Source organism: Cibotium barometz, chromosome 8, assembly GCF_041138505.1.
Source record: "Cibotium barometz isolate CiBa-2024 chromosome 8, ASM4113850v1, whole genome shotgun sequence".
NCBI classification, from domain to species: Eukaryota; Viridiplantae; Streptophyta; class Polypodiopsida; order Cyatheales; family Cibotiaceae; genus Cibotium; species Cibotium barometz.
In genome coordinates, this window is record NC_141053.1 from 10432700 (window position 1) to 10458961 (window position 26262).

The following is a 26262-nucleotide window of genomic DNA, read 5'->3' on the forward strand; positions in this document are numbered from 1 at the left end:
ACTAAGCATAATGAGATTAACCACATAATGAATGATACCCAAAATTGTATGGCGAAGAAATGAGTAATCCTTAACCTAAAGGGCTTCATTAAGTGTGAATACACCAAAACATGCTTTGGAAATGAGATGGAAAATTGGAAAACAATGAGAGTTCCTCGCCCCCTAGTTTAGAGTCATAGGTGTGCTTCTAGGTATGCATGGAGGAGCTTAGAAGAAATGGATTGAGACGATGTATTGGCTCACTGGCTCGACCAGACCAGGTGAAGCAGCCTCGCATTGTGGGACTCAATGGCTTTAGAGGAAGAAAAACATATGAGGAAAGTGCATGGAGTTGGGTGGTCTTGATTAGCCAAGAACTTTTGTTAGTGCATATCAGTATGTTTGGCTGAGTGACAGTGGACCTAAACAACAAGTTAGGTTAAAAAGTTTTGTGCAAGGATAAAGATGGACAATAAGCCAGGTTAAAAAATTTTGTGCTACAGGGATAAAGATGGACAAAGATGAGAAGATGTATAATTTTGAATATTTTTAGTAAAGTATCATAAAACTTAACATTTCTATTTCAATTAAAGATGTGTGTATGCGGTGTAAGGAGTGTACATGCATACTTGTTTTGAGAGGTGTGTGTGATTGAAAGCTAAAGTGATGGGTGAGTGGATCTCTAAACCAAAAATAAAAAAGCTAGTGGTAGGGTGAACCCGAGAGACATGGGTGCTTTCCAAAATAACTCAAGGAGGATTGACACTCTCCAGTTGAAGCATGGTCGTGAAATTGAAGAAGAATTTAGAATTATACTTTTTAGGATCTTAGGGTGTACGCATAGACTACCCAAATGGATGTTCTGAGTTAATTGAGCCTCGAGGAGCTACTCATTGTGCCTTTCATGTGGATCAACCTTGAAGACCTATTGATTGAGACCCTACCCTTGGCTAGTAAACGAGTGGCCCTAGTATGATGTTATTAGCTAGATCCTTCTATAGTAGATTGGGGATGCCTAAAATACCATTGCACCATGCTAGTAGTTGGTATCATCATGGGTGATTCTGTTATCAAATACTAATGAGCTAGTGTTATTAGTGTATGCACATTTGGGGCCATGCTAGTGTTCACATTGATGATTTGCAGGAGTTTAACTTGTCGAGGAAAATAAATTGAGGTAATCAAGGGGCCTTCAAGTTTATGTACACAGTTTACCTGAAGGATGTTATAAAGATGGAGATGAGAAGGGATACTTATGTTATCAATTTTGTGAAGCCATGCTAATTCTTGAATGGGATTTTACTGGCCTACGTTCCATGACAAGGTAATCATGCACCACACCAAATCTGATAGGATTAAAGTTCTAAAATACAATCAAACAAACTTAAAGCACAAAAATATGGATTGTAGAGCAATGTAATGTAGAAGAATTAAAAATTAGCCAGGGTTCGCAGCTTGCAAAGAAGGCAAGTGGACAATCTATTATGAGGGTAGAGCCCTTATTCATGATTTTTGTAACACCATGTTAGTTACATACAATCAATTGGAATCCTCACAATTAATCCCAACATAACAACACATGATAGGCATAAACATATGCACCAATAACACTAGCTTAGTATATAACATGAAATCACCCTGTAATACCAATTGTGTGTGTGTGTGTGTGTGTGTGAGAGAGAGAGAGAGAGAGAGAGAGAGAGAGAGAGAGAGAGAGAGAGGCAAGCATTGTAAACAAAAGTGAGTACTCATTTGAGAAGGATTGGTTGGGTCCATGTGTTAGATACATTGCTTATAAAACGAAAGTGAGTACTCAAAAGAAGGAGAGAGAGGCATTGTAGTACTCAAAAGGATTGGTTGGGTAGGAGGGATTATGTGGTAAATCCCTTTGTCCATGTGTTAGATACATTGCTTGTTGTGCCCTCATGCAAGTGTAAAGTGTTGTAGCCTTCTTTGTCAATGCAAATAGGTATGGCGAAGTAAGGGTCAAATATAATGTGTAAATCTATGCTTGTTGGACATATCTGTTTACTGGTGGTTAGCTCCACTTGAATGCCCATGATGAGGATAGCTAGAAGAGGCATTGTGAAAAAGATGTAAAGTGTTGTAGCCTTCTTTGTCAATGCAAATAGGTATGGCGAAGTAAGGGTCAAATATAATGTGTAAATCTATGCTTGTTGGACATATCTGTTTACTTGTGGTTAGCTCCACTTGAATGCCCATGATGAGGATAGCTAGAAGAGGCATTGTGAAAAAGATGTTTGTTAATCTAGAGTCTAGGATGAGGAGATGATGTCTTGCACATGGCTCAAGTTGGTATGTGAAGGGGTCGTTAAGATGCAAGGACTTGTTGAAATAAAATTACTTCCTCGTTTGCAATTATTGGCTTCTTGGCTTCTTCCTTAAATAATAGAAGAGGGAGGGAAGAGGTTCGGGGGACAAGAGGTGGGGTGGGGGTGTAACTCCCTTAGCCTCTTCTATGCTACTTTGTGATTGGTCCCTTGCAAAACTACTACTTTTGCTCAAAACTACCTTCTCTCAAAACCACTTTTATTGCCAAACTAGGCTTTAACAATAATATTGACGATTAGTATGGGCAAAAAAGGTTTGCACACTTATACTAATCATAAAAAAGAATCGTTTTGGAGATCCAGCATCTTCTTTGCTACTTTCCAATGTGTGACTAATCATTGCAAAACTACTACTTTTGCTGAAAACTACCTTCTCTCAAAACCACTTTTATTGCCAAACTAGGCTTTAACACTAATATTGAGGATTAGTATGTGCAAAAAGGGTTTGGCACACTTGTACTACTAAGCATAAAAAAGAATAGTTTTGGAGATCTAGCATCTTCTTTGCTACTTTCCAATGTGTGACTAATCCAGATAATGATTGGTCCTACAACACAAAACCTTCTTTTCTCCCACAAAACCTTTTCTATTGCCAAATTAAGGATCAAAAGGAATAGGCTTAAAAACATGGAGGTATTTTAAAAATTATACTAGTGTTACATACTTTTGCGGTCTTTAAAAACTCATTTGAATTTCCTTCCACCTTCTTGGCTTTTTTCAAAGCCTATACTTTGACCTTTGAATTGCATGGTGCATTTCTTCTTGTCTAGCGAGGGCCGTTTTGCGCGGGAGAGAGAGAGAGAGAGAGACAGAGAGAGAGAGCTATGGGGTCTTTCCCAGGCCACCTTCTCCCGGGGACCCTCTTCTTGCTCATCGGCCTGTGGCACACCGCCAACAGCATCCTCAAGTTCGTGGGCGACCCGCGGTCCTTCCGAGGCCGTATCTGGCACCCCGTGCCCGGCCGCCTCAAGTACCTTGAACTCTACATCATCACCGCTGGATCCTTCATTGACATGTGCCTCGAGTTCTTCTACTCCACCCACATGCGCTTCGTGGTGGACGGCGCCCTCAATTCCGCCCATATGAACGACTTCGAGCACGCTGCCATGCTCCTCATGTTCTTCATCTACGGTCTTACAGCGCTTGTGAGTGAAACAACAAGGTACTCTTCTTTTCTCTTGGCTACAATTGCTTGCATTTGTTGTTAATTCACTGTTCATTTATTTTCCTTTTTGCATCAAGGAGGAGGGGATAGAGGGGATGGTTTGTGTTTTTGATTAAGTCTGTTGCCATTTTTTGTTTTGAGTTTTCCTTTCGTCATCACTAGGGACAGATTGGCAGTAGGAAGACCTTGGTTTAGAAGGGTAATATAGAAGGCCACGGACACTCAAAACTCTTTCCGATCTTGCAGCTCAAGTCCATCCATCCACGAGACATCCACCAGACGTGCCCATATGACATCTCCCTCCTCAAAATCCCTTCTATAGAAATAAATAAAATTACACCATAAGTGCGTGAAACAGCTCCATCGAAGATGGTATTAGAGAGGAAATACAACAGGGTCCTCCTAAATGTGTTGCAAGCTAACTCGGAGCACAATGAATGAAATTTGGCACTATTCTTTGCAGGATGATGGTGATCATTTTTAAATAGCAGGCTTTCCAGATGTGCTGAGGTTGTTTGACATTTTCAGTGAGATTTCAACCATGGTGCCCTCTTTGTCCCCCTCATACGACCTTAATTTATGGTTGAGGCAAATAAATTCTGTCGTGATGAATTTGTTGCCTTGCAGTCATAGGAGATGTATGAAAAGGATTGTACTTTGTCCAGCTCTTTGATTACTATAGCTCCATGGTCACATTGTTGGTTATGGGGAATGGGCCAAAATTGTTGAACAAAGGCTTTCAACAATTTTTTCCAATTTGCTTTGTGATCCTCAAGTACATCCAATTACTAGCTTTATACATCACGTCCATTCTGTGTTTATGTGCTTTGTGCCTGTAATTGGCATGTGCCTCACCAATCCTTTGTTTTTAATGGACTCCGAAAACTGCGCTTGAATTTCAGTCACCCTATTTGCTACATCTGCCCGCTAATGATGAAAAGTGGTGGCCAAATGCTGCCTCATACAGAGTCCTCCCCTTGGCTGGCTAATGAGTATGTATTGTTTAAAGTGGCATTTAGCAATGGCAAATATTCTTCCCACTGTGGGTTATCATTACATAACAATTCAGCACATGGAACTGGCTGTAAATCTATGCGTGACCACGTGCAGTGGGTGTAAAGCACTAGAAAATTGTAGTTCTATGCTGAAGCTATCAGACAATGCATTCCAAAAGTGACTTGTAAACTGTGGGAGGGTAGGGCACTGGCCGTGCTAGATTGGGACCCTGGAGAGTGGGCGTGGCCCCCATTGAGAGCAGATCATACCCCAATGGAGTTCTTTCAGTACAATGCGAGGATTGGTAGGCGGGCTCTCATTCAGAGGCGAGAGTGGTCCCCCTCCCGGGCCTGCCACTGGGAGGATGCAGGTCTTTCGAGGGATTTCATGCGCAGGTTTTGGGTGTCGTTGTGGGACACTCGGCGTCCGTAGCGGATCATTTTCTTCATGTGGCTCTTGACTCATGGTGGCCTTCCTGTTGGCAGCTGGGCTAGGCAGATGGGCCATCCTGGGATTTGTTGCCGGTGCCCCGTGGGAGTGATTGAGACTCCAAAGCATTGCTTATGGGAGTGCCCGACATCGTATGAGATTTGGAGACGTGGTTGCAGGTTACTGAGGAGGGTGGCGCCTTCCTAGGGATATATCACTTGGGGTGCCTTTTGCTGGCTTGCCACGGACAAAGGGTGCCATCTTCTATATGAGGCAGATGTCAGTGACGTCATTTTTCATATACAAAGCGGCGTCTGTGTGCGGGAGGGACTGGAATACATGCCCCTCTCACATGGACAGGGCTATCCGACTACCCGGCCAGAGGTCTGGATGATCATAGGGAATGCATGTTGGGGTGGCAGGTCTGTAAGGAGCGCTGCTCGCTGGTATTTGGGGGCATGGCGTCCACCTCCTCCCAAATTTTAGCAGAGTTTTGGGGAGAGCTCATTCACTCGCTTCATGGAGCGTGGGACGAGATGGATGGATCCTCTAGGTCACGTGAGGAGCAGTGAGGGCAGTTCTTGCACACTTGGGATTGTCAGAGCATCTTCTTTAGCCTCCGCGACGGCAACCCACGGTGGTCCACTTGGTTTTTGGCCCCTCTTCCTGCTCTACTGTCGTGATCAGCTTTTGTATCTCTGTTGTTAGTTTGAACCCTAGGCCGAGTATTCGATGAGTCCTGATGCAGCCTGAGCTGAGTTGTAACTGGTGACAGCACTATGTTGTTTTTGTTGTAATTTTGATGGAATATAATTAGCCCTGTTTTTCTTGCAAACAAAAAAAGTGACTCGTAAACTTACTTGTTTGACATGATGGTCTTAGGTAGGCTTCTACAGGATATTAAAAAATGGAATATTAATGTACCCAATACACGTAGTACTAATGTACCCAATCCCATTGAGAGTAAATGATGTTTTAGACCAACCAAATTTTGTATTGCAGGCTTGCTGCAGGATATCCAAAAATGGAATATTAATGTACCCAATACATGTATTATTAATGTACCCAAACCAGGCCGCCTGTTGATCGGCCAGGTCCTGGACAAAACACACATTGAATTGCTGCAGCCTGCTGGTCCTAAACCCTGTAAGGGCTGGCCGATAGCTCTTTCCATGTCCTCCACCAATCATTCCCTCCCCACAACAGCAACATATGCTCGAGTCTGGTTCTAATCTAGTTCTTTATCTTATTGCCCCTCAGGATAAGGCCTGGGATTAGCCCTGCACATGTCTTGCACATGATATCCCCCCCCCCCCCCCCGCTAAACTTGACGACGGGATTCCAATCTTTGTTCTTGGATGACTGTCATCATCCCATTGTCTATTCACAGAGTCCCCCTGTCATCCTTCCCTTCTTGGGAACCTTTTCATTGAAGACGCGGCCGGGTCTCCAAATCTGATGAAGATCTATGCATCTGTTCCATCTTGTCCCTTTCCATTCTTGCCCTATCCCTGAACACCTTCTCTGGTCTTCTTTTCCTGAGTACTCTAGTCTTCTTTTCTTGAGTATTGAATCTGGCATTCTCACTCCACCCCTTGGAGGATCATCCTCCCTAGGAACCGTTGCCTGAAAGCCTTTCTTGGTGTGCCCCAAGTGGCACCCGACTCATAGGACTGCCATTCCCTTGGGTCTTGTGGAACACCACCAACCAACCTCCTCGGAATTTCTCCATGTCTTGTGTTCCTTAAACCTTTCCTTGGGCCTCGTACCTATGCACTTTCCTGTACCTTGGACCTGCGCACCTTCATCTGGGACTGAATCAGTGTTTAGCCTTGTTGAGCGTGATGCTCTGACACCAATGTCACATGCGGAAGCTTTGGGAGTTTTCTTTCAGCCCTAAACACTATCTTGGAACATGCTTGATGCAAAACACATACAGAAGATAGAGAGAAGAGAGAGATAGCTGAGTATTGAGTATAATCTATAGTACAAAAAGGATGTACAATCTTGCAGCCTTCGGCTGCCTTGAAAAGGTACTAAAATACCTAATCTAAATCCTAGTCTAGTGATCTAATCCAAGAAGGATTGAATGAATGAAAACGATGAGCATCTTTGCCTTATATAGGCCTTGGAATAACTACTGGATTGGCCGATTGCTGGTCGGCGAGGTCCTAGACAAACATACATTGTATTGTTGCAGTCGACTAGTCCTAAACCGTGTATGCGTTGGCCGACAGCTCTTCCATGTCCTCCACCAGTCATTCCCTCTCCACACTAGCAACATATGCTCCTGAGTTTGGTTCTAATCCCAGTTCTTTATCTTGTTGCCCTTCAGGATTAGGCCTGGGATCAACCCTGGACATGTCTTGCACATGACATGGAAGTGGTTGTAAATTGATGAGTGACCTTGTGTAGTCGGTGTTAAGCACTAGAAAATTGTAGTTATGTGCCAAAGTTATCAAACGACGCATTCCAAAAGTGACTCGTAAACTTGCTTGTTTGACATGATGGTCTTAGGTAGGCTTGCTACAGGGCCGCCATGAAGTTATAAACTGCACTTTTCTATGTGATGAGTTTGGGCATTTTCCTGGATTCATCTAGGTATATCTTTTTGCCGTATTAGCGGCGGACATGCAAATTTCCATTTGTGAAATTTTCGTCCAAGCTGCGGCCAGTTGATATTGTGATAATTCTTTCTATCTTTAGTGGTGCGTATGCCCTGTCAACTACCCTTAGTTTTGTAATAATTCTTTCTATTCTTTTTTTGTTTTTTATTTGGGAGAGACTAAAATGAAATAAGAAAATTTTCTTTATAAGCCGTTTTCAGCTTGGATGAAGAGTTTTTGGACTATGGTTTGATTAGTCTTCTCCCTAAGTGCTAGCCTTCATTATGGTTGAGTCTGCCCTGCATCTCCGGAGCTCTAACAGAAACTCAGTACGCAGACCCTTGAATGAATGTATGCTCGAGTGTGTGTGTGTGTGTGGGGTGTAGCATACATTGATACAAAGTTCTACACCCATTTTGTAATACCAAAATCTAATAAACTACCGAGGTGTCGTGAAATTACCTTTGCAAGGTAGTATTCAACATGACAAATTTGCTCAAGCGATAGGTATTGTGTATTCTTCTTATAGACAATAAGGATAGGTTGGTGGAAAACTCCATACTAATCTGCTCAACTTGGCTCTATATTCGAATGGCCGAGTTTTGGAGCTGAGCATAATCAGCTCCATAGTCCTCCCACGAAGTTACAGCACCAACATGGAATGTGAAGTTCAAGAAATATACAATGATAGGCTTTATTTTTTAGCAAATGATTTGCAATGTTCATTGTATTATACAATTTTAGAAGTCTAAGATTATCCGTCACCATCCAAACATTCCCTTCTTGCCTCGATAGCTTGCAAGTTGGTCCTTCATAATTTGATTTTGCTCAGGAGAAGGGATCAACCTTTGAATTGTGGAGTTCCAACCCCGAACTACCTCGCCATCTGTCTGTTGTTGTCTTCCCTTGTGTTGAAACTTAGGGTCCAACACATATGCAGCACTATGGAGTGGAGAATAGTACTGGTTCCATCTGCCAACAAGAAGTTCCTCCAGCTCCTGAAGCCTAGCTTGATCTGTCTCAATGGCGTGGATGTTTTCAATCATATGATCCATTGCCTCGTAAAACTTTCCCATGTATGGTACATCTCCATCCACCAAGCGCATGAGATTTACAATTGGCAAGCAAAAAAAAGCAGATGCTTCACTTCAGTTCAAAAATCATCGTGTATGATAGTGGTGAAACAAAGTTGCCTCAATGCTACCTTTGAAGTAGGCCAAGCTGCCCACTCTGAGCTTCCCACCATTTGCTTCAATGCCAGGCCCTTGGTCAGGTCCAAAGGGGTGACCATTGGCCCCTCACATGACTTCTCCTGCCTTCTACACTGATGGTAATGCTGAACAACTTGATTCTTTGACTGAATTATGACTTTATGCTTATATAGATGTTGGAGATTTTGGTTGGCCAGCCCTTGGACAATATTCATGCAATAATACCGATAAAAGCTGTGCTTCATACAATGCTTTGACCACTTTGCTGACCTTCACTTGATGCTAGGTCACCTGTTGCCTGAGACCCTTCTGCTGGCTGACGACTGGGTCCTCCTGCCCTCCAGTGATGCTTGTGATGATGCTACCAATGATGCTAGTATCTCAGATAGAAGATCTACTAGTGGCTTCATGTTTTCTTTGGGGAGTGCTGCTGTGACTTGGAGCAGCAAGAAGCAGCCTACGGTTGCTGATGTTGATGATGATGGTTGTAATACTGATGCTGATTCTACTGTTGATGGTAATGCTTCTATTGATAATGATGCTCTAAATGTTGCTAATCAGGGATTCTTGTAACGGGAGGCAGACGCGTGTATTGGAATCGTATAAATGTGAACAAGATTCTGAGCACTTAACACTTGAGCATTACAACCACAAAGCTGAAAATGACAGTACACCACATAAAGAGGCCGATGATAGGCTGACCCTCCCCCTTTAGGTTATATTACCAAAAGAGTCTGCAAAGTACAAGATTACGGGTGCTTGGGGATTCACCACCAGCCTGCACCTGATTCTTCCAAATACATCATGAATGAATACATTTCAAACAAGAGAATCTGTAGGTACATCCGCCCTACACATAGGTACATCCGCCCTGCACAAGCCTCGTCACAGGTACATCCGCCCTGCACAAGAGTATCACAATCCTCACAGGTACTCCGCCCTGCACAGGATGTAAATGGATCTTTAGGCCCTATTTCCACGCGAGAAACTGATCCAGAAACCTATGTTCTCCGCGAGCAAGTGTCCCCAATGCTTGCCCTAAGCACCGGTTATACTAGGAATCCTTGAGACACATCCATGCTCACATATTCCATTGCTGTCCGGCCTGTTTTGTGCAATAACCAGTCCAAAACAGCAACTTTCTATCGCGAGAAATCCACCTGTAAGGGGTCCTACAGCCCTGTGGAGGTCCCTAGAGCTGTCCTGTATTGTCCAAGTTGACTTTGGACACCTGTAACCAGCCCAAAACTCGCAATAACCAGAAATTGCAGGTCTGAAATTTACCAACCAGCCCTTTAGAAGAGTGTGGGGATCAATATCCAAGCTTGTGTGAGTCCGGGAAGCAAGCAACCAGCCCTGTAGCAACTCCCAAAGCTCCAACCAGCTCTCCAATGTGTTGAATGAATGAATAAAACAGCCCAAAAGGCCTCTTGAGGGAGGCGCCTTTCTCCAGTGCCACCTAAGGGGCTTGGTGGGTACACAAACTGGCTGACAAGTGTCCCCATAAGGTGTCCAGGTAGGTGTCCAGCCCATAGTGCTCCATTTGTCCTGTTTGTATAAGTTTAGGTCCAACCAAATGGGAAATGGCCATAAGCTGTCCGGACTTCATTAATTTTGGTCCAACCAAATGCGAACGCATTATAAGTTGTCCGGCCACTTATTAATGAGTGTGGACTTGCAAACCAATAAACTTTAGTAGTAAATGAAATAAGCTGTAAATTGAGTGTGGACGCACTTACCACCTGCAAAACCCATAAGTCCACAGTTTTAGGCCCAAACAGGAGTGCACACACGTGTCCACAAGGTGCCCGGGCGTCCCCGGTCCCTCCGACTTCACAAGCCAAAATAACAAGCATTGTCCAGGCAGCAAGACAATGTCACACAAAGTAAAATAAAGTTATGGCATGCATCATTTATGCATTGTGCACATGTAAACTTGGAGAACCACCTATTTGAAAATATTCCGCCTGCCATCATAACACACCATGTGTGCATGGCCGGAATCCACGGGCACCGCCCAAAAGTCCACAAATGTCCTGCCATGTCCTTGGACTCATATGCATCCACTCATATGATCCATACACATGCCCATGTATAATACATACATGCATCCGCATGTTTCTAGGCCTGACACGCATCCGCATGTCCCTAGAATATAGGGGTTTGTGACATCCCCCGGCTTCTAATCAGTTGACCGCAACTGAAAAGCCTCCAGATAGGCCTTCAAAAGATCTGGGTAATCCTCGAAGTAGGCCTCATCCATCCATTTCGCATCCAAAGCTGAATAATTCTTGAACTTCACAAGGTACCTACGAACAAGTTTGCCTCCCGCAAGCTTTCGTTCCTTGTGAAAAACAATCTGTTCAGGTTGAAGAATCTCTTCCAGCTCATCCACCTCGGGTGGGTCTTCCAAAACCGGCTCAAAGGGTGTCGGTTCCACATAAGGCCTCAATAGGCTCACATGAAAAGCATTATGCATGTTCCAATGATCTGGGAGTACAAGCCAAAATGCAACGTCATTGATCTTCTCCAAGATCTGAAAAGGTCCATAGTACCTGTTGGAAAGCTTAGGGTACTTTCCCTCTTTCCCTGGCCTCTTCCGAAGGCGTGCCTTTTCAAATTTCAGCAAGACCCAATCACCTTGTTTGAATTGTACATCCCTTCTATGCTTATCAGCTGCCTTTTTAATCTTGGTTTGAGACCTCTCTATGGCTGTCCGTACCTGTGCAAATGCAGTATCCAAGTCTCTGACATACTCATCTGTTGCAAAAATCTCATCCTTTGTACGAAGGATGGGTGGTAGTACCACCTTGCCATAGATAATCTCAAAGGGCGTCTTGCCCGTAGAAGTATGTACCGTATTATTGTAGGCAAACTCCACAAGTGGTAAATACTTCTCCCAATCCAATTTGCGGTCGGATACATAAGATTTCAGCAAGTCGAGGACGGCTGAATTTGCTATTTGACTTTGCCCGTCTGTTTGTGGATGGTAAGCTGATGAGAAGTTCAGCTTTGTACCCATATTGTCAAACAATGCGCGCCAAAATAAGCTTGTGGTTCTAGGATCTCTATCCCCCACAATAGATTTAGGCATGCCATGGTGTTTGAATATCTGTGCCAAAAACATCCTAGCCATATGATCTGGCTTTATTGTCTTGCGCACGGGAATGAAATGTGGCTGCTTGCTAAACCTGTCAATGATGGTCCTAATAGCATCATTTCCCTGTGGCGTCCTTGGCAAATCCATAATGAAATCCATAGCAATGCTTTCCCATGGTTCATTTGGTATAGGCAAAGGCTGAAGCAATCCAGGTGTTTTATGTCGATCAAATTTGACCTTTTGACATACCATACATTCACGTACATATGCTTCAATATCCTTGCGAATATCTGGCCAAAAGAAATACCTCTCCAAAGCTTGTGCTGTGGCCAAAATGCCTCTATGACCTGCATATGGAGGAGCATGGCACTCATCCATAACCTTATGGCGAAGGTTCTTTACCACACACATACGATTTTGCATCATGAGATATCCATCTCTTATTACATAAGATGGGACAGCAATACCCTCTTGTAATTCAGCCCATACATGTGCAAAATCCTCATCCAGATGATAAGTATTACGCATATCCGATAAGTTCTCATGGTATGCAACTGTAATAGCATGAACCTGTGGTCGTCTAGATAAGGCATCTGCCACCACATTCTTTTTCCTTGGAGTGTGTAAAATCTGAAAATGAAACATTGAGAGGAAATTTGCCCATCTCATATGCTTCTCTGAGAGCTTACTTTCAGTCAAAAAGTATCTCAAACTTTGATGATCAGTTTTGACCATAAAATCAGCTCCTAAAAGATAATGTTTCCAAATAGTAAGGGCATGAATTACAGCCAACAACTCCTCATAAACCTGTAAGTGAAGCTCTGCATGTTGCAATCGTCTGCTCTCATAGGCAATGGTATGTCCTTCTTGGTTCAAACAGCCCCTATGCAGTCCCCACATGCATCACATTCCACCACAAAAGATTTGTGCAAATCCGGAATAATGAGTACCGGTCTCGAGATGATTGCACTCTTCAACTTTTGAAAGGCATCTCTCTCTTCTTGTGTCCATTTAAAGATTGCTTTCTTCTTCGTTAACTCATGTAACGGAGCGGCAATGAAAGCAAAATGCTTGACGAACCTCCTGTAGTAAGCACATAAACCAAGGAAGCTCCTCACTTCATGGACTGATTTCAGCTCTGGCCATTCTTGCATGGCTTGTATCTTTGCGGGATCCATGCGCACACCATCCTTTGATACAATGTGACCAAGATAGTGAATCTCTGGGAGGAAGAATTCACTCTTTTTTGCATTTATGTAGAGCTGATTTTCCTTAAGCTCTTTAAACACAATAGCTAGATGCTCACGATGTTGGGCTTCATTCTTTGAGAATACAATAATGTCATCAAAGAATATACCCGTGAATTTTCTATGCTTTCTGAACACCCTGTCCATCATCCTGTTGAAGGTAGCGGGTGTATTTGTAAGGCCAAAAGGCACCACCAAAAACTCATAAAGGCCAAAGGCTGTCCTAAATGCAGTCTTGTGTACATCTTGAGGTGCCACTCTCACTTGATGATACCCACTCTTGAGGTCTATTCGGTTGAAACATGCCGAACCTTCAAGCTTGTCCAAGATGTCATCAATGCGCGGAATGGGAAACCGATTCTTGATGGTTATCTTATTGAGGGCACGGTAATCAACACACATCCTGTAAGTACCATCCTTCTTTTGAACAAGAAGTACCGACGAGCAATATGGCGAGGAACTAGGTCGAATCAAACCCTTTTCCAAAAGTTTATTCACCTGTGCCATAATCTCTTGTTTGCTTTGACCTGCAAATGGCTTATTTGTGGGTGCTTTTAAGTGCAAGTTCTCCGCAATCATGGCTGAGTGTATAAGCTCTTGTATGGTCTTATTTGGGTACACTCCCAAGCTTTGTTGGATGATGTGATGGAGCCCCGATTCAAACTTTCTCTTCTTCTCGTCCTCTCCAATCTTCATGAAGGGAGTAACCTTGAGTAGGACTTTCCAAAACTTTGCTATGTATGAAGCAATGGACTCTCCCTCATCTTGGGACAGCCAGTCCCACTCCTTGCGTACATCCTTTGCAAAGTTTGGTGGTAAGAATTGATCATAAAACTGAATTTTGAAAGAAGACCAAGTTGGGGCAGCACTTCCATCAAGTATTTTTGCAAGCCACCAATCACTTGCCGTATCCTTGAGATGCATTCCCACATGCCTGAGCATAGACTTTTCCGAAAAGTCTTCATTGCAAAAAGCTATCTCAAACTGTCTAATGAAAGCAAGTGCTTTGGTAGAGTCCATCCGTCCCTGAAAGTTTTCAAATTTTACATCCTTGTCACCGGACTTGAACTCTCGAGGCTTCTTCCTTTTATATGCATCCCTATGTACATCCTGTTCATCTCCATGATGATGATGCCGCGATGAAGATTCACGATCCCTCTTCGTTCTCTCTTGAGCCACACTCTCCAAATGAGTGGAAAGCTCAACACGAGAACGGATGTCTTCTTGGAGCAAAGCGGGAATGAGTAGAGGATCCCTCATCCTTACTCTTCTCTTGACCTGCATCAAGCCTAGCACCAGGGACTCTTGTCCTTTCAGCATTTGGCACTTGCGTGCTCTTTCTGCTTGTTGTGCATCATGTGCATCACCACGGGCAGCCATGAGGGGTGGCTTCTTGAAAGCCAAACTACCATCTGCTTTAGTGTATACATCACCCTTAACCATTAGGTATGCAAGTGCAAGCTCTCGGGGTTTCTCAACATCCATTTCCTTTGCAATTGCTTCAAAAGTGACTTCATGGACCCAAGCCTTTGCCTTCGCAGCCAACACCCTTTGTACATCCGGGTCATTTTTCAATGACCTAAGCTCTTCGGTTTCAGCGTTGCACTTGACGCCTCAAAGATTCCAAATCAGAATGCATAGTGTCATGAGTACCTGCATCTCCATAGACATCATTGCCTGCAGCATCTCTTGCATCCCTTGTACCATGAAATTCACGGTCCTGTGTGTTCACACTGTCAGAAATGTGGCTGTCCATGACACTCAAATCAGGTCACCACTTATGATTCCAAGCCTCAGACGGTTTTCCAATGAGGGGAAAAACTGAGCTCTGATACCAATGTAACGGGAGGCGGACGCGTGTATTGGAATTGTATAAATGTGAACAAGATTCTGAGCACTTAACACTTGAGCATTACAACCACAAAGCTGAAAATGACAGTACACCACATAAAGGGGCCGATGATAGGCTGACCCCTCCCCTTTAGGTTATATTACCAAAAGAGTCTGCAAAGTACAAGATTACCGGTGCCTCGGGATTCACCACCAGCCTGCACCTGATTCTTCCAAATACATCATGAATAATACATTTCAAACAAGAGAATCTGGAGGTACATCCGCCCTACACACAGGTACATCCGCCCTGCACAAGCCTCTTCACAGGTACATCCGCCCTGCACAAGAGTATCACAATCCTCACAGGTACTCCGCCCTGCACAGGATGTAAATGGATCTTTAGGCCCTGTTTCCACGCGAGAAACTGATCCAGAAACCTATGTTCTCCGCGAGCAAGTGTCCCCAATGCTTGCCCTAAGCACCGGTTATACCAGGAATCCTTGAGACACATCCATGCTCACATATTCCATTGCTGTCCGGCCTGTTTTGTGCAATAACCAGTCCAAAACAGCAACTTTCTATCGTGAGAAATCCACCTGTAAGGGGTCCTACAGCCCTGTGGAGGTCCCTAGAGCTGTCCTGTATTGTCCAAGTTGACTTTGGACACCTGTAACCAGCCCAAAACTCGCAATAACCAGAAATTGCAGGTCTGAAATTTACCAACCAGCCCTTTAGAAGAGTGTGGGGATCGATATCCAAGCTTGTGTGAGTCCGGGAAGCAAGCAACCAGCCCTGTAGCAACTCCCAAAGCTCCAACCAGCTCTCCAATGTGTTGAATGAATGAATAAAACAGCCCAAAAGGCCTCTTGAGGGAGGCGCCTTTCTCCAGTGCCACCTAAGGGGCTTGGTGGGTACACAAACTGGCTGACAAGTGTCCCCATAAGGTGTCCAGGTAGGTGTCCAGCCCATAGTGCTCCATTTGTCCTGTTTGTATAAGTTTAGGTCCAACCAAATGGGAAATGGCCATAAGCTGTCCGGACTTCATTAATTTTGGTCCAACCAAATGCGAACGCATTATAAGTTGTCCGGCCACTTATTAATGAGTGTGGACCTGCAAACCAATAAACTTTAGTAGTAAATGAAATAAGCTGTAAATTGAGTGTGGACGCACTTACCACCTGCAAAACCCATAAGTCCACAGTTTTAGGCCCAAACAGGAGTGCACACACGTGTCCACAAGGTGCCCGGGCGTCCCCGGTCCCTCCGACTTCACAAGCCAAAATAACAAGCATTGTCCAGGCAGCAAGACAATGTCACACAAAGTAAAATAAAGTTATGGCATGCATCATTTATGCATTGTGCACATGTAAACTTGGAGAACCACCTATTTGAAAATATTCCGCCTGCCATCGTAACACACCATGTGTGCATGGCCGGAATCCACACGGGCACCGCCCGAAAGTCCACAAATGTCCTGCCATGTCCTTGGACTCATATGCATCCACTCATATGATCCATACACATGCCCAGGTATAATACATACATGCATCCGCATGTTTCTAGGCCTGACACGTATCCGCATGTCCCTAGAATATAGGGGTTTGTGACAATTCTACTGTTCATGATAAGGATTAGCCATGGCATGAGTCTCATAGTATTTGAGAAGCTCTTTCTTTGCAAACTTTTGACACAATGCTAAGGAGAAGTTGATGAATGTGATACTCTCCTTGCCTATATCAATCAAACTTTTGACCCAAGACAACTTCCCAATATCTTTTAACAAGTTGTTTAAACAATGTGTCATGCACAGACTCCATGTCACGTGGATATCTTGCTCTAATAATTCTTTTGCAGCTTTGTTTGTACTCTCCAAATCAGATACAAATTGTACATCATTATTTGGTCGCACTGTCACCATTTGGCCACCCAACTACTACACCCTTACTTTCTCATTATGTACATTGGGTGTGCGTCCATGGCCGTTACGCAAGGGATTGATGCTTGATACTGTGGATTTGGCTTTTTGCTGGGACTTGTGAGTGTGTGTACATCCCTGGAAATGCTTGGAAGATTGGTGTTCCATTGGGTCTGGTACCTCGTATACTTGACTGGAACACGTCTATTTTGGTATAGTCTCATAATGGGGATTGTCCATACCATCTTTATGCGCTTGTTTGCAAATTGAATTTGCATGTTGTTTTCATGCTTGCATGACCAATGTGTAGTTCCGGGTAAGGGGATGCCCGTGAATTGTGCGTGTGAAACTGTCTGCTGACATGGTTATGTGGCATGTGACATGTGGTAAGTATTGGTCATAACTGAGCCTTAGGATCTAGCATTAATTTATAAGTGAGTGTAGTGTGTACACACTTATATTAGTTTTGGGTGTTCAAAACTCACTTTTAAATTATGATCAGCCCTGTGTTCGCACACCGATGCTCCAAGGTGGACAAAGCTCAATGTCCATTGCCCAGACCTTATCCCTTTGTTCAAAGAGAGCAACCAGTCATGTGCCAATCCCAGCTTGGACCCCAACTCACCTTCCCTCTTTACCTGACACTCAGGGTGGACATCTCATTATCTCTCTTCTCTCTCTCTCTAAAAGTTGGCGCCCACTTCAAGAGGGTTTATTGCTGTATTTTTTGCACTTTCTCCTTCCCTACACCATATCCAAGCTTGTTAAAGTGTTTTCCAAGCTTCCAAGAGTGTTTCCAGGCTGTATTCACTCTTCTATACACTCCCAATGGCTCAAATTTAGCAAAACAGTCCTTTTATTTGTTGTGATTTCTGGTCTTTTGGCTGAAAACCCTAATTTCAGCCTTCCTTTCTCAAGCTGAACCATAGGGGAAGCTTTCCTAAGGTTCTATACAACCACTTAAAGACTCGTGTCTCGCGAAGGATCGCGAGAAATTGAAGCTTTCAACATTCCAAACACTTCCATCATGAAGACTCCCCCCCCCCCCCGCGCGCTCCTTGAGAAAAAGATCCTTCTATCAGTTAATGAAAAACAGTCACAATGGGCTAAATACAACCATGAAGGACTAGATACAAACTTGCCTCATATATAGGGTGGGGATAAAATAATCAAAAGGTGGAGAAAGATGCACTTCCCGTCCGGGTGGCCACTCTATGAGGAGAAGGGTATCTCATATAGGGGGAGGGGGGGGGATATAACCACACAGGTGGTGTGTAATGCCAAGTTGTATAATCACCTCTATCGGTGAGAAAAGGCCAGGCTGCTAGAGCCTCAAGAAAGCTTCCTGCCACTTTCACATGTGGTCACAGCAGCCACCTTGCAACTTTCCCCACTGACCGCAGAGGGTATGGATGATGTCGAGGCAAATGTTGCTGATGGACTCCGTAGGCAAAGTGTGGGTACCCTCTATGGCTTTGCTGCATCTAGCTCGCCGTATGTGCCAGGCTGCAATGCTACTGCAAATCTCCCATCTTTGGCATGAGCCCGGTCTCCAGTGGTCAGTAGATGGGGCTATGACTTGTACTGCCGAAATGTGGAGGTGAGAAACCTGAAGGGCTAGTCCCCCACCATCCTCCTCATAAGCCCTGACAACCTCAGTCTCTGTGGCCCAAGTGATGGTGCCCCATGTAATGTGTCACCAATTGGCCGACCATTTGGTCCATTCCTAGTTTTTGCGTCTCGTTCACTTGAGGCCAGGCCAGTGTCTCGTGTGAAGAGGCCAGTATTTTGCTGACATGGACGGGAGCCAGACTGGTGCCACCCGTGTGTTAGCAGGATGGTGTCGTATGGACGGGAGCCAGATCAGTGCCACCCGTGTATGACCTGGACTGTGTTCGATCCATGGGACTGTCACGCCATGGAAGAGCCAGTATTCGTGCCGTGTTTTACCTATGGGACTGTCACACCTAGGGAAACTCGTGCCTGGAACTGTGTCTTACCTATGGGACTGTCACTCCATAGGAAGACTAGGTTTTTATGTTTTATGTCGAGCCAGTTTTGTGCCGACAGATATTTTGTACATGTTCCATGAACGGGAGATATGTCCATGTTACTATTTGCACATGCACACATATTTTGCATGTTTGAAACTGTTTTCGCATGACATGTATTCGTGTGTTTGCCTGCCTGACGTGTTACTTACTGAGCGGGGACGCCTGCCAGTGAGTCGTGAAGTCTGCCCTGTATTCTGACGAGTTTCAGTGCATGTGAACAGGTGGTAAGTATATGGTACATGTTGTTTTAATGTTTTAAATTCTAACCCTTTGATTTATAAGGTTAGGGGTTCACACTTATTTAAAAGTGGGCACCCCCTTTGGGCACCCACTTTGGGGCCAAGGTGGGGAGCCTCACTTTTAAGTGAGTGTGGGGGTGGGCATGGTCACCTACCCCCACTAATCCCCCACATGCAATCGTGGACAACACTAAGGTTATCTCCACATTAAATTTTATTAAAAAGGTTTTCTCCTTCAAGCGTGGAATCAATCGTTTTTCTCTTTGGCGTTGATTTCCACCAACCGGCAACTCTCCCCGTGGTATCTCTGGCGCACGTATTCTACAGGCGACTGCTTCTGTTGTCTCTGCTGCTGGCTGCGCCTCCTCTTCTACAGGCGGCTAGCACTCATTGCAGGCGGCTGGCTGCTATACCATTGCATCCGCCCTACAGGCTGCTGCTCATACAGGTGACTATACCCTGCTGGCGGCTACTTCTCCTTCCCTGCACAGTGGCGGCACTTCCTCCATACAGGTGGCTGCGCCAGTTTTCTGCAGGCTGTACCTACTTGCTGCAGGCTGTGTACTTTCTGTACCCTCTGCTACGACTGTACTCCCTGGTGGCTGCCCTACACCTCTCCTACGTTTGTTTTTCCACAAGCGACTGGCTGCAACAGCCTCTGTACCCTCCGTACTGCAGGCTGTACCTTCTTGTTGCAGGCTGTGTACTTTCTGTACCCCCTTGCTGGTGGTTATAATCTATACTGGTAGCTGTGTATTGACTCTCTCCTCTCTTGCAAGTGGAAGTTTCTCTCTCTCACAGCAGGCGGCTGTGCCCTTTGTGGTGGAACTTGCCTTGGTGGTTCACCACGAGGCGACTGAGTCTTCATCAAAGGGACTTCGCATCACCTGGAAGACTTCATCATACTACAAGTATTGGTTTCATATCAACCATCTACAAGTAAGTGATTTTCAGATTTGAGTAAAGTATTATATGTTTTAAATCTGGTAAAAGATTCGTCCCGCTCGGCCTACACCCGTTCGATGCCGGGTTGTCCAAGCTATATGGGCGAACCTCGGTCCAAAGGTGCTGAGATCGGGAGAGCCAGGCGTTAGTACGAGAGCGCCTGTCTGTGCGTGGTCTCGGAACACCAGTGTGGTGCTCTCTGCGGAGTCCAGTGAAAGCACAGGACCGTAGCGATTGGACCACACTAGTGGTCGATCTGCTTCGAGTTTTCTACATCGAAATCCGAGCCTACTTGTTTGGTACTGTTTTCATATGTACATGGACATTATCTGGTTCTCAGAACCCATGGAGCATTGTATTCATTAAATACTCCCAATAAATATATCATATATTGAGGGGGGGGTCGGCCCGTTCCGGCCCCAGTGCTGGTGTCCATCTTTCCATTTCTGTTCATTTAATTTCAAGTTGTTTTAAAGTTGTCCATTTCAAATTTGTGGTTTTAAAGTTGTGCTATTAAGCGTGTGGGTGTCCAACGGAGTCTTTCCCACTTGACGGGATCGGTTTCATTGGTATCAGAGCACGGTTGTTTCCCTCTTCCTAGTGGGGAAACGAACCTGTGTACTGGACATCCCGCTTTTAGCATACTTTGAACACAATGGACAGCCAAGGCAACCCTTTGGAAGTACCAAATTCGAGGGGTCCCTCTAGTGCTTCTCGTGGGTCTGATGCCCTGCGAGGTAGACACAAGCCCCTTGAAAGGGTTATGGATAGTGAATCCAAAGGTCAACTGTCTCCAGGAAAGACAGTTATGCTTGAACAAGACCCTGATGCTATGAGGGCTGAAATGGAACATATGAGAAAACTTTTGCAGGCTCAAGAGCAAGAATTGAAGTTTTTGCATGAAGATCCTCATCTGCAAAGTGCTATTGAAGCCAGGAAGGCTGATGCTATGGTTGATGTAACCTTTGAATCAATGGCTCGTGAAGTGGGCAAGAAACCAAGGGAGTTGGCACTTGCCTATCTCCTTCGCAAAGGTGATATCAAAGAGGGGGATGACGGAGAGCTAAAATTCAGAAATCCACCTTGTTTAAAGCATGGAGATCCTGCATCCCAGAGGCTGAAATCTTTTATGCAAAAGGAAGAGGTGACTGTCACCTCTCGACATGCATCCTCTCCCCAAGGCACTAAGCCTGACAGATTTATGTATGCCAGTGCTCATGGAGGGCACGAAAGTCACATGCATGCAAGATATGTATCTCATGGTGACAGGTCTGCTTCCAGAAAAATTTTGCCTTCTGAGTTGTCTCATGGAGAGACCATGCCATATGCAGGTAAGTCACATGCATCTGAGCTTCGAGTTCGTGGAGCACATGCCACCGTGCCCCATGAAGCTTCTTTGACGGCCCCTGGAGCCCATGCAGACAGGGCTACCCCGTTGGATAAGGGGAAAAGAAAAAGAGAGGACCACGAGCCTCATGCCAGGAAGCTCAAGGAGTTCAAAGCAGGTGATAAATCTGTCAAATTTGATGTCTTTCATGGTGAACATGATGCTTCTAAGGTGTTAGCGTTTGTGGCACAGTTCGACATTGCTTTTAGCGATGAGGACTTTTCAGAAAAGTCGAAGGTGCGCCATGCTAGCATGTTTCTAAAAGGCACTGCTGCCCATTGGTGGATCACTGAAAAGATCACCAAGGATCCCATCTCTACTTGGAAGGAATTCAAAGATAGATTTTATGCTCAGTTCTTGCCACCCAATGCAGAGCAAACTCTCACTCAAAAGTGGGATAGGCTGGAACAAAAAGATAACGAGAGTGTGCAACAGTATGTTAACAAATTTTGGAAAGTGTTGCTGGAAGTGACTCCCTTCATGCTAATCTCTGAGGAGGAAAGAAAGAGGAAGTTTCGTTCTGGATTGCAACCTGCATATAGATCGGGTATTGAATTGCACCCAAAACATACGTTGCAGCAACTCACAGCTTCTGCCCTTGCTACGGAGCAATTGGTGCTCAAGATCAAGCAGGATCAAGGAGGTTCCAAGGCGAAGGACAAGGCTGCCCCAAATCAGCAAAAGGGCGGACAGCCATCTAAAAAGAACTTCCGGGAGTCCTACAAGGGTGGTAAAGCTGAAAATAAAGAACAGGGCCCAAGAAAGAACAAATTTGGATTAACCCCGGAGCAAAGAGAGCAATATGCTAAGGATGGAAAATGCTTTTCTTGTGGTAGCAAAGACCACATGTTTCGGCAATGCCCAGATCGCAAACCAAAGCACGAGGACAAGCACACCAAAGCAAATGTTCATGCAGTTCCTGATGTGCAAGGTAATACAGGTCATGATGCTAAAGAGAGAATGGTTTGCAAGGCTTGGGGGCATATCAAGGATCAGCCCGCACTCTTTATGTTTGATGACTGTGCAACTGACAATTTCATCTCTATGCAAATGGCAGCTGCATTGGGTATTGAGGTTGAAAACATGGGACCTCAGATTGAAGCCGAAGCTGCATTTATTGGTAAAGAGGTGCAGGTTACCCCTTTGATTGGGAAGTTGCGTATTCATATACAGAGCTACCTTGACAATGAGCATTTCTTAGTTGCTCCTCTGAATGGATGTGATGTATTGTTGGGCAAGCCGTGGCATCATAGGCTTGAGCCCCGCAAAGACTACAAGTCTAATATGATTTCTTTTATGCATAAAGGCCGCATGCATTTTATTGATGCTGGCAAAGAAGGGGATTCCATCCCAGTTGTATCACACATCCAAATTAATAAAGCAATGAAAAAGAGTCTTTCAGCGTACTTGGTTTTTGTGCGTGATAGTCTTGTGCCAAATCATCAAAATGTGGATGCTATGTCTAATGATAGGCTGAATTTTCTTAATGCATTCAAAGACTGTTTTGCTGACTCATTGCCAGGTGAATTACCTCCCCAAAGGCCCGAAGATCATTGCATAGATCTTGTGCCAGGTAGTTCTCCTCCTAACAAACCCGCATACCGAGTGAGTGCTGCACAACAAGAAGAAATTATGAAGCAGGTAAACGAGCTTTTAGAGAAAGGTTTGGTTCAGCCCAGTTCCTCACCTTACTGCTCTCCTGTACTTCTTGTTCAAAAGAAGGACGGATCATTCCGTATGTGTGTGGACTATAGAGCTTTGAACAAGCTTACCATCAAGAACAGATTTCCTATTCCACGTATTGATGATATCTTGGATAAGCTTGATGGTTCAGCTTGGTTTAGCAGACTTGATTTGAAGAGTGGTTATCACCAGATCCGAGTGGTGCCACAAGATGTCCATAAGACTGCATTCAGGACAGCCTTCGGATTATATGAATTCTTGGTAATGCCTTTTGGTCTCACCAATGCTCCTGCTACTTTTAATCGTATGATGGATAGGATATTCCGATCCCATCGCAAGTTTACAGGAGTCTTCTTTGATGATATCTTGGTTTTCTCCAAGAATGAGCAGGAACACAGAACTCATTTGGTCACAGTGTTCGAAGAGTTGCGAAAGCATAGACTTTTCGTCAATGCCAAGAAAAGTGTTTTTCCTTTCAGAGATTCATTATCTGGGACATATTGTATCCAAGGATGGAGTTACAATGGATCCTGCAAAGATAGAAACTATCCGGAATTGGCCCGAATTGCAAAACGTACATCAAGTACGTAGTTTTCTGGGATTATGTTCGTATTACAGGCGTTTCATAAGGCATTTTGCTATGATTGCCACTCCTCTACATGATCTCACGAAGAAGAAAACTGTTTTCAAATGGACTTCAAAGGAACAGGATGCTTTCTTGCAGCTCAAGCATGCGATCATATGTGGTCCAGTATTGATTGTTCCTGACTTGCACAAGTCATTCGTGGTTGAATGTGATGCTTGTGGTGATTGCATAGGAGCTGTCCTAAATCAAGAAGGGCATGCAGTTGCATACGAGAGCCGTCGTTTGCATGATGCTGAGCTTCATATGGATATCTATGAGAAAGAGCTCTTGGCTGTAATTCACGCCTTAAAGATTTGGAAACACTACCTTCTTGGGGCTGAATTTGTGGTCAAGACAGATCATCAAAGCTTGGGATACTTTCTATCTCAAACCAAGCTTTCAGAGAAGCAAATGAGAATGGCGAATTTTCTTTCCATGTTTCATTTTCAGATTGTGCATACTCCAGGAAAGAAAAATGTCGTGGCCGATGCACTATCTAGGAGGCCTTATATTGCTGCAGTCTCAGTGGCCTCTCATGGAGATCTATCTGCTATGAGAGATTTGTATCATTTGGATGCTGATTTTTGCCATATATGGACTGATTTGATGGCTGGTCATTCACATGCCTCTTATGTTATCAATGAGGGTTATCTAATGAAGGATAATTGCCTATGTGTGGTGAAGGATTTGCGTCCAAAGGTTATGGACGAATGTCATGCTCCACCTTATGCTGGTCATAGAGGTATTATGCCTACTACTCGCATGATTCAGAGGTATTTCTTTTGGCCAAGCATGCGTAAAGACATTGAGGCTTATGTGCGTGCATGTATCACTTGCCAAAAGGTGAAATTTGACAGGCAAAAGCCTCCAGGTTTGCTTCAGCCATTGCCTATTCCCTCGCAACCTTGGGAAAGTATCACGATGGATTTTATTATGGATTTGCCTAGATCCCAGCATGGGAATGACGCTATTTGGACTATTGTGGACAGGTTTAGCAAGCAAGCTCACTTCTTGCCCGTCAAGAAAACCATCAAAGCTGATCATATGGTAAAGCTTTTTCTTGCTAATATTTTTAAGCATCATGGTATGCCTAAATCCATTGTTGGGGATAGAGATCCCAGGACTACAAGCCTATTTTGGAGGGCTTTGTTTGATAATATGGGTACTAAGCTTGAGTTTTCATCAGCTTATCATCCCCAAACGGATGGCCAAAGTGAAGCTGCAAATTCAGCTGTGTTGGATTTGTTGAAGTGTTATGTGGCAGATCAAAAGAGTGCATGGGAGAAGTATCTTCCACTTGTTGAGTTTGCCTACAACAATACGATCCATGCTTCCACAGGAAAGGCTCCGTTTGAGATTATTTATGGCAGAGTGGTCTTACCACCCATCCTTCGTACAAAGGATGAGATTTTTGCAGCTGATGAATATGTTCGTGACTTGGATGTTGCCTTTGGTCAGGTGCGGACAGCCATTGCAAGATCTCAGGATAAGCATAAAAAGGCTGCTGACAAGCATAGAAGGGACATGGAAGTCAAAGAAGGTGATTGGGTATTGCTGAAATTTGAGAAGGCTAGGCTTCGGAAGAGGCCAGGACGAGAAGGATCATATCCTAAGCTTTCTCCTCGCTATTATGGACCCTTCAAGGTGATTCACAAAATCAATGAAGTGTCCTACAGGCTTGCTCTACCTAGTCATTGGAAGATTCACAATGCTTTTCATGTGAGTCTATTTCGGAAATATGTGGGGCCAGATCCTGATGAGCCTGTCACAGAAGATCCGCCAGAGATTGAAGAGCTTGAGGAGATCCTCCAGCCAGAACAAATTGTTTTTCACAAGGAGAGAAAGCTACCTGCAGGAAAGCTTTCCAGGAGATACCTTGTGAAGTTTAAGAATTATTTGCCTATTGATGCCAAATGGGTAAATGAGGATTATTTTGCAGATTATCTGCAATTGTTGCAGGCATATCTTGAGGCTTTTAAGTTGAGGTCAACTCTTTAGAAGCCCGGGGGGATGTCACCAATTGGCCGACCATTTGGTCCATTCCTAGTTTTTGCGTCTCGTTCACTTGAGGCCAGGCCAGTGTCTCGTGTGAAGAGGCCAGTATTTTGCTGACATGGACGGGAGCCAGACTGGTGCCACCCGTGTGTTAGCAGGATGGTGTCGTATGGACGGGAGCCAGATCAGTGCCACCCGTGTATGACCTGGACTGTGTTCGATCCATGGGACTGTCACGCCATGGAAGAGCCAGTATTCGTGCCGTGTTTTACCTATGGGACTGTCACACCTAGGGAAACTTGTGCCTGGAACTGTGTCTTACCTATGGGACTGTCACTCCATAGGAAGACTAGGTTTTTATGTTTTATGTCGAGCCAGTTTTGTGCCGACAGATATTTTGTACATGTTCCATGAACGGGAGATATGTCCATGTTACTATTTGCACATGCACACATATTTTGCATGTTTGAAACTGTTTTCGCATGACATGTATTCGTGTGTT

The 26262-nt window shown here is 44.5% G+C and overlaps 1 protein-coding gene across 1 annotated transcript in view; it reads left to right on the forward strand.

Annotated features, from left to right (window-relative positions):
- Window positions 1-3041: 3041 nt before the first annotated feature.
- LOC147635886 (plant viral-response family protein) overlaps window positions 3042-26262 on the forward strand; it is a 74619-nt gene continuing 51398 nt past the window's right edge. Inside the window, exon 1 of the mRNA XM_086801287.1 lies at window positions 3042-3492. Within this exon, the coding sequence (XP_086657413.1) occupies window positions 3155-3492 (338 nt within the window). The 5' untranslated portion in view covers window positions 3042-3154. The remainder of the gene's footprint in view (window positions 3493-26262) is intronic.